We start from the raw sequence: 9,224 nt of genomic DNA on the forward strand, positions 1-9,224 counted from the left end.
TCAGACACATCTTTTTCAAACTCCTAAGGAAACACCATACTGTAAAGTTATTGCAGTAGGATAAAAAAAATCTGTTACAACAGTCCAAGCATGTTAACAACATCGTTACATAACATAAAATGTGTATTTCTGGAGAAATCCACTCCGAAGCAGGTTCCTTGGTGCTACTGACAGATAACAGACGCAATTGTGTTCAATTTATCGCCCGCAGAAAGATGAACGACTCAAGTGAATCACTAGGACTTAATCATGTAACCACGAGGGTGAACACCATCACTGGAGTGGATGTATAAGTAAACTGAGCCACCTGGTCCAGCATCCGAAAATTAGCTCTATTCCCAACATGCAACCAAATCGCAGGTTCTATTACAATCATACTTACTGGTTGCAATTTCATTTGAACAGGATTTCACACTTCAAGCTGCAACTTACTTTTACAGTGCACCAACCCCACATACTCAAGTTGCAGTTCTCAAAATGGAAGTACAGTTTGAAAAAAGTAGTGTGTGGTGAAGAGATAGAATAATCCAATTTTTTTTTTTTATTTATGTATAAAGTGCAGTTACACTGAAATTCAGTATCATGGCGAAAGGTGTGCAAACAACCATTTCCAATGCAACAGGTCTCGCACTTCCCCGAGTTAGAGCTATTAGCATTTGTAAACTCCCAAACGGATTTTTCATGCCAGATTAAATGGAAGAAAAAAAAGAGTGCGATCGCGCTGCTACAGTTCACTCGTAGTGAAACCTATTGGCAAAAGTGCAATTATCTACGTAACCGGCAAAAGTGCAATTAAGTATGTAACAGGGTCAATGTCATGCAAAGCGATCGACTTCTGCCAAGTGAAATCGCGCTGCAAAAAAAGATAAAAAGTAGTCCACAAACCGGAAGGAAAACAGCGAGCCTCGTATGTTTCCAGTACATCGTCGCTGCGCTCAAAGGGGGCTAACCATCAGAAAAGGCATGACGTATGCATGCCTTCCACTAATGAAAGCAAGCAGCTTTGAAAAGGCAAGCCCAAGAACCAATGAAAGACACTGACTTTGACATGGACGGGGCTCCGAGCCCTTTTCTAACTACTAAAGCGTCTTGCAAGCGATATGCATGCACAAGCGCATGCGACGCAGTCTCGACCCTAAAAAGGGCGAGGAGAGGAGAGAAATGGTAAAATCAGAATGAAAGGTATGTTCATTGACACAACTATTCCTATAGGTGGCACCTGTGGAATTTCTAATTGCAGCGTATAGGCCACTCTTTAAGGCTGCATGTTTTTCTATCCCCCTTTGGTACTGAAGACTGAAGGGGCACTTACACTTCTTGTACATTTTGCCCTAGTGCGACCCAGCTATTACTGCCGTTACCATGTGTGCCTTGGACAGCGCTTTAGAGGTGACATCTCAGCAGAATTCGTCATCTTGCTATAGTATTGTGATTTGCCCTCTGGTTGATTTTGAATGCAGTGTAAACAATTGTATGATTTCAATTTAGTTAAAATCTCTATTTAATCAGAAATGCCGTTTTTCTTTTGCACTGGTTTCATACAAAGGTTATGTCGTGAGTGGCCGCATTGCTAGAGCTCCCTTAGGCCCACACATTGCCAAAATGGTTGCATGTGTCACATCAGAACTTCACAAAATATGTTGCTTGTGTAAAGGTTTTTCAAATACAGACTTTGGAAGAAAAATCTGTTTTATTGTTTAACAGAAATAGGGTTTGGTGTTAGAGGTCTATTTTTGTTAGTGATGGTATGCATTTATGTAAAGCAACAACATTTTCGTTTTGCTGTGTTGTACAGTAGCACAAATAAATGTACTCAGTGGATTGCTCACACATAGAAAACACCTGCTTGAATTAACAAATCAATAAATATCGTTTTTGTTTATATGTGCTGTTACCAAACCTGCCAACTTTAAAAATAGTCTTACCTCGCAAGAGGGTTAGGGCCTTGAAGGGGCGGTGTTAGACCTGGCATCCTTAGCGTGGTTTTTCCCCTCAACTTTTTGCCTTCAACCCTGTTTTACTGAATTAGTTTTTGTTGAATTTAGGATGCTGCGCACTTTACCTCTGCTAACCAATCGCTAAAGAGCTTGTGCGCACTCCCTAAATCATTGTAGAATTTGCTTACACTCAATTGGCACATTAATTTTACTTGTAAGTCAGTAGTAAAGGAACTAACCGGGGCCTGTAAATTAAATGATACTAGTGGGGCTGCAGCACTGATTGTGCCACGCACTCAAGTAGCCCTTTCAACATATCTCAGGTCTGCCATTGCATCCTCTGAGTGCAGTTTTAAACTGCCATGTTGACCTGGCAAAATCAGCCTTTTGCCAAGCCAAGAACTTCCTTTTCAATACATTTAAGTGACCCTTAAGCTAGGCTTTGAACAGTCTAGAGGTAAGGGTGCAGTGTATTTAAAATGTGGGACATGTGCATTTAAGTTTTATATGTCCTGGTAGTAAAAAACTTTCAAATTCATTTTTCACTACTACACAGCCTACCTCTTGCATACGCTAACATTGGAAGTGCCCTATTACATTTATTAAGCTGTAACTTCCAAATGTAAACAGTTAACCAGTCCATATTTAGTGTCTTTGGAATTGTAACAATAAATCCTCTCTCATGGTGAAGTCGTATTTTAAGTTTGAATTTAGAAAATGACACTTTTAGAAAGTTGGAACCTTCCCACCTTAGCCATTTAGTCCCTGTCACTGGGTCAGGGCATGGCTGGTTGTTTTTGACAGTTGGGCTTTGTGTATTTCTCTTAGACATTCACATACAATATAATGGGCTGCATACCATCTGTATTTAGTCTGGAGCCAGGGCAGGGAAGGCCGGAACCCTGTACACTTCAAAGGGAACACCTTAGAAGCATCTCCCACTTCAAAGAAAGGCCTCAGGCACCAACTCTTCAGTACACTTGTTAGCCTGTGGAGACTCTACCAGGAAGAAGGAGTGCTCTGCAACTAAAATGACTGTCACTCTGCTTGACTGCTGCCCTGAAAGACTGCTGCCCTATTGTGCTGACCTGCTGTCCTTATGCCTGGGAGAGAATGACTGGACCTGCATCGGTTGAACTCAGGACCCCAGAGTGACTCCAAGGGTAGTTGGCTGGCCTTCTGACTAGAGGTAAAGGGACAGAAGGCTCCAACAACCTGGAACCCATCACCTGGACTCTGACATCGGTGAGTCCTACCCTGCCAAGTGGTGCCACCCCAGTCCCGGACCCCTGAAAGTGGATTTGAAGGTGGTTTGCCAGTCCTCTGTCAATCCAGCAATCTGACCCACGCTCCATCGTGGTTTGCCTGAACTTGTGACGTTGTCCTAGTCTGGCATGACCAGATAGCCACAGTTGCTGCTTTGTGATTTTTGGAGCTATTTTTACTGACATTTTCAAACCTGTATTTCTCTGGTTCTATTGATTGGATTTTTGTCATTTTCGTCCAGATTTTATCCATTAAATTGTATTCTATTTTTCTAAATTGGTGTGGGATTTTCTTTTATCGTGTTTTCAGTTATTACTGTCTGGAGTGCTGCATACATACTTTACAAATTGACTCTACATTAAGCCTGACTGCTCTGTACCAAGTTACCTAATGGATGAGCACAGGTTCATTTGGGGTCTGCTTTTGGCTCACCTTGACGAGGATTGTTTTGCTGCTTGAGTAGGGGTTCACCTCCCTCAGCCAGTAACTCAATTTGTTAGAAGCAGGACCTTCAGTGGGAGGGTGGGGCATTGAGCCCAACACCACATGGCAAACAAAGATCGTATGGGGACCAAGGAGAGGGATTGAAACTTGGCTAACACTTTCCTAGCAAACCCTCTACTGTCGCTGATGTCCTGGGGAGGTTTTAAAATCCATGATGGACTTTGCCTCAGCAAAGTATCCACACAATGAGCTGGAAACCCACTATCTGCAGGGAGTTCCAACTCACTTTGTGCAAATTGTGTGATATAAGCTCTTCACCAGGACAGCACGCATGGAGGGCAGATATCATGCAACATAGGTTGGCACCATGTGAGTAGGCAGGTCTGTATTAGTACAGTGAAATTATGTTTACAATTCTGCATTTTAGAGTCCTATAAAATAAGTGGTATTAAGTTTTAATGAAATTGACAAAAGTTTGTGTTATGTCATGTGGATGTTTTTGAGCTTGACTGCGTGGCTAGTCAAATGGTTGGATGAATGTGGAACAGCATTCAGAAGAGAAAGCAGTATCTTGCCCCAACAGGAGCATAGCAAACCCCAGCAGTGTGGCCTTCACTATACATGCACTCCCTCATAATCTCACCCATTCATCCATCTATGCATTCACCAAATAATATTTCAACCTACTATGCACCAATGCACTCAATCAGGCAAGCCAGTGAGCTACCATGTAGTCACTCACCCATATACTTGTTTGTCGATATATTCATCCAATCACCCATTTCTACATCCATTCATCAATTCAGTCACGCACCCATTCATTTAATCATGCACTCACTCATCCACCCCCCTTTGAAACGTTTCTCGCTCACCCACTCACCAATCTGTAAGTACACATACGAAGGCGCATATCAATGCATTTATTGATTTTTAAAAAGCCAGGCTTTTTAGCTTTTTCCGTGGTTTCTTTTTTGTGATTTGTTGAAGTTGGTTCAGTTGCAAAATCGTACTCCTGTAGTTCTTGATTTTCCCCCTTCTGTCACTTCTAGAGTAAGACAGCAGTTTTGTGTATAGTTCACTTCTCGACAGTCCTCCATGAAGCAGTATGCCTTTGCATACTTTTACAAAGGCTCTTCACACAAAACAAAATATATTCCGTGGTAGTTAGCTGTCTGCCTCCGTCGTTTCCAGTGCTGGAAAATTCTGTAAAAATATTTGCACCGTTAACTTTCGGTATGACAACTCACTGATGTATGACACCAAAACTTTCTTGTTACTTCTTAACTGTCAGGACGTGATTTACTAAGGTCAAAGTACCCGAGAGAACAATGTAATGGCCCTGCCCACTCTATTCATGAAACAGTGGCAAAGGCCCGCCACTTCAGCCAAATACAAGATCAGCCAGGTGTTCCCTTGATCGTGTCCCTGCACCATTCTAGGTTGAGACTGTTCTATTGTCATGCAATTGTTCTCTTGATGTGATTAAGTCTCAACAAGAGGAACCTATTTTACTATACCTACACAGCACTCTTACAATTGAAAATAATTTTGGAAACGTCGGGATCAAGCATGTTGGTCACAGGCACCTGCGGAAACTGAGCTCGGGGCTTTCTGTTGTGTTTTTCACTGCGGTGGTCATATATTTTTCACAATATCCGCTGCGCGAATTGTGTAGGATTGCGGGAGGACCAGGAAGCCATACACTTCGCCAGTCTCTTCTCCTTTCTCACAGTGGCGGGATAAACTGCTCCAAAATCATCCATGGAGAGTTGGGGGAGGATATGGGGGAACGAAAAACAATTCCTGCTACTGAAGAAGAGGTTTTGAATGCGACTTTGGATTGCCACTTCTACAGGGAGGAAAGAAGATGTATTCCTGTTGCCCTGAGCAAAGAGGAAGAGCGCTTTCCTATCGCATACTCCATGGTGGTGCATGGAAAGATTGACATGTTTGAAAGGCTCTTAAGAGCAATATACACCCCACAAAATACAGGGAGTGCAGAATTATTAGGCAAATGAGTATTTTGACCACATCATCCTCTTTATGCATGTTGTCTTACTCCAAGCTGTATAGGCTCGAAAGCCTACTACCAATTAAGCATATTAGGTGATGTGCATCTCTGTAATGAGAAGGGGTGTGGTCTAATGACATCAACACCCCATATCAGGTGTGCATAATTATTAGGCAACTTCCTTTCCTTTGGCAAAATGGGTCAAAAGAAGGACTTGACAGGCTCAGAAAAGTCAAAAATAGTGAGATATCTAGCAGAGGGATGCAGCACTCTTAAAATTGCAAAGCTTCTGAAGCGTGATCATCGAACAATCAAGCGTTTCATTCAAAATAGTCAACAGGGTCGCAAGAAGCGTGTGGAAAAACCAAGGCGCAAAATAACTGCCCATGAACTGAGAAAAGTCAAGCGTGCAGCTGCCACGATGCCAATTGCCACCAGTTTGGCCATATTTCAGAGCTGCAACATCACTGGAGTGCCCAAAAGCACAAGGTGTGCAATACTCAGAGACATGGCCAAGGTAAGAAAGGCTGAAAGACGACCACCACTGAACAAGACACACAAGCTGAAACGTCAAGACTGGGCCAAGAAATATCTCAAGACTGATTTTTCTAAGGTTTTATGGACTGATGAAATGAGAGTGAGTCTTGATGGGCCAGATGGATGGGCCCATGGCTGGATTGGTAAAGGGCAGAGAGCTCCAGTCCGACTCAGACGCCAGCAAGGTGGAGGTGGAGTACTGGTTTGGGCTGGTATCATCAAAGATGAGCTTGTGGGGCCTTTTCGGGTTGAGGATGGAGTCAAGCTTAACTCCCAGTCCGACTGCCAGTTCCTGGAAGACACCTTCTTCAAGCAGTGGTACAGGAAGAAGTCTGCATCCTTCAAGAAAAACATGATTTTCATGCAGGACAATGCTCCATCACACGCGTCCAAGTACTCCACAGCGTGGCTGGCAAGAAAGGGTATAAAAGAAGGAAATCTAATGACATGGCCTCCTTGTTCACCTGATCTGAACCCCATTGAGAACCTGTGGTCCATCATCAAATGTGAGATTTACAAGGAGGGAAAACAGTACACCTCTCTGAACAGTGTCTGGGAGGCTGTGGTTGCTGCTGCACGCAATGTTGATGGTGAACAGATCAAAACACTGACAGAATCCATGGATGGCAGGCTTTTGAGTGTCCTTGCAAAGAAAGGTGGCTATATTGGTCACTGATTTGTTTTTGTTTTGTTTTTGAATGTCAGAAATGTATATTTGTGAATGTTGAGATGTTATATTGGTTTCACTGGTAATAATAAATAATTGAAATGGGTATATATTTGTTTTTGTTAAGTTGCCTAATAATTATGCACAGTAATAGTCACCTGCACACACAGATATCCCCCTAACATAGCTAAAACTAAAAACAAACTGAAAACTACTTCCAAAAATATTCAGCTTTGATATTGATGAGTTTTTTGGGTTCATTGAGAACATGGTTGTTGTTCAATAATAAAATTAATCCTCAAAAATACAACTTGCCTAATAATTCTGCACTCCCTGTATTTACTGTGTTCATGTAGATGACAAGTCTCCAGAGATTTACAAGAAGGCGGTAAGAGCCATCACGTCTTGCTTTCAGAACGTGTTTGTGGCATCAAAGTTGGAAAGAGTCGTTTACGCATCTTGGCTAAGGGTTCAAGCTGATCTCAACTGTATGGAGGACCTTCTAAAAAGCCAGGTGCAGTGGAAGTATCTTTTAAACACATGTGGCACTGACTTTCCGATAAAGACCAATGCTCAGATTGTCAGAAGGCTCCAGGCGCTGAATGGGAAAAACAGCATGGAGTCTGAAAAACCATCAGGGGCAAAAAAAGAGCGATGGACCTTTCATTATGAGGTTCACAACTCCATTGTTAAAACAGAGATTCTAAAAAGTCCACCTCCCATAAAAACACCTATGTTTACTGGAAATGCCTATTTTGTGGTTTCAAGAGATTTTGTGGAGTATACCTTTAGAAAAAACACAACTGTGCAACAACTGTTGGAGTGGGTAAAGGACACCTACAGTCCAGATGAGCACCTATGGGCTACACTGAATCGCATGCCTGAGGTCCCTGGGTCTTCTCCGTACAATTCCAAATATGAAATGTCTGACATGAATTCACTGGCAAGACTCGTGAAATGGGCATTTCTGGAAGGGGACATCAGTAAGGGAGCACCGTATCCACCTTGCACAGGCATTCACCGAAGTTTAGTCTGTGTCTACGGGGTTGGGGACTTGAAATGGATCCTCCAACAACATCATCTCTTTGCCAACAAATTCGATTCTACAGTTGATAATACAGCAATCCAGTGCTTGGAAGAGTATCTCAGACTCAAGGCTCTTCATGAAAGTGAGCTATAATTATATTTATTTAAAACACAAGAGCTATGTAAGTTAAATATATATCTAATATGTCAAGGATCGGCTTTAGCTAAAAGGCAAACTATAGTATGGCAACTTGTTTCAAAGTTTCTTGTTCAATCTTACTTTACTCTGCGAGCCCAAATCGTTTGCTACAAGTATTATTCCCTTATTGACTGTAATAAATGGAAATTTAATTGCAAGATTAACTGAATACAAAATCCAATTTGATTTGAATTTCAACTGGTATTTTTCGCAGCACATAGCAGTCAGCAAAACAGTTGACTGTGGTATTTACATGTAATTCAATAGAAGCAGGTATGTGCAATTCCTGTGCATTAGTAGTTTTTAGGGATAGAATCTTTAAAAGCTTATCTTTCACAAATGGCTTAAACAGTGCAATGTTTAAATATGTGTTCAATAGAAATTAGGATCCAAAAGAATTGGAAGAATAATCAGAAGACAACATTTTTTTAACAACTGTAAATGATAAAATTACAACAATTAAAACTTTTGTTTATTAAAACACATTGTATAACCTTCAAACCCTGTCATGTTATTGAGTCACCTAATATGCTAGATCGGTGGTATTTTCCATACACACTTTAACAAGACCAAGAGGGTTTCTGCATAGTTTACTAATATAGGAGGAGTTGGTTTCAGGGCTATCTTGAGTGGTTTCTTATCAGATATATTAACTATATAGGCCTTCATTATGAAGGGGCTGGTTAATAGCAATATGTGCTGTGACTGCTGTTACCCCTCATATTACAATTATGTTTTTTTAATAAATATCTGTTAGTCAAAATTGCTGATATTTATTGAAGGAAACGTGCTATTTCCCAACAATGAATAATCTGGTGCTATATGTGGCACCTGAGAAATTCCGGTGTAGCAGAGTTGGATTTTATCGGGTGCAGTAAATATCACATCACTTATGGGGCCGCTCGTAATGGTGGCCTTCGATCCCCAGTAGTTTTCAGTTTCTGCTCTATTGTTGCTTCTTGTCTTTCTACCTTAAGGAACACTCTTATTGTTTCTACTTATGTTAAAGATAGAAAGGAAAACTTCATATTATTTTTGTTAGGTCAATTCAGTGATTTCTGTTGCTCTGCCTACACTGAAACCTGGGAAAAGGCTCTAAATAATAAACAGAATCTTCATGAAAACAGCAACTCTTGT

General features: G+C 41.4%; 1 protein-coding gene across 1 annotated transcript; it reads left to right on the forward strand.

Moving 5' to 3' along the window:
• Positions 1-5,440: 5,440 nt before the first annotated feature.
• LOC138297248 (beta-1,3-galactosyl-O-glycosyl-glycoprotein beta-1,6-N-acetylglucosaminyltransferase 3-like) lies at positions 5,441-8,042 on the forward strand. The gene is made up of 2 exons (XM_069236715.1): positions 5,441-5,634; positions 7,199-8,042. The coding sequence occupies exons 1-2, from the start codon at positions 5,570-5,572 to the stop codon at positions 8,040-8,042; spliced, it is 909 nt and encodes a 302-aa protein (XP_069092816.1). The 5' UTR covers positions 5,441-5,569.
• The last annotated feature ends 1,182 nt before the right edge of the window (positions 8,043-9,224 follow it).

Source organism: Pleurodeles waltl, chromosome 5 (genome assembly GCF_031143425.1).
Source record: "Pleurodeles waltl isolate 20211129_DDA chromosome 5, aPleWal1.hap1.20221129, whole genome shotgun sequence".
In the NCBI taxonomy this organism is placed as follows: Eukaryota; Metazoa; Chordata; class Amphibia; order Caudata; family Salamandridae; genus Pleurodeles; species Pleurodeles waltl.

What these genes read in the sequence shown, in the direction of transcription:
- LOC138297248 (XM_069236715.1), top strand. Translation starts at nt 5,570, where the DNA reads ATGGTGGTGCATGGAAAGATTGACATGTTTGAAAGGCTCTTAAGAGCA. An exon ending in GCAATATACACCCCACAAAA is followed by an intron (nt 5,635 to 7,198) that starts TACAGGGAGTGC and finishes CTGCACTCCCTG; the next exon opens with TATTTACTGTGTTCATGTAG.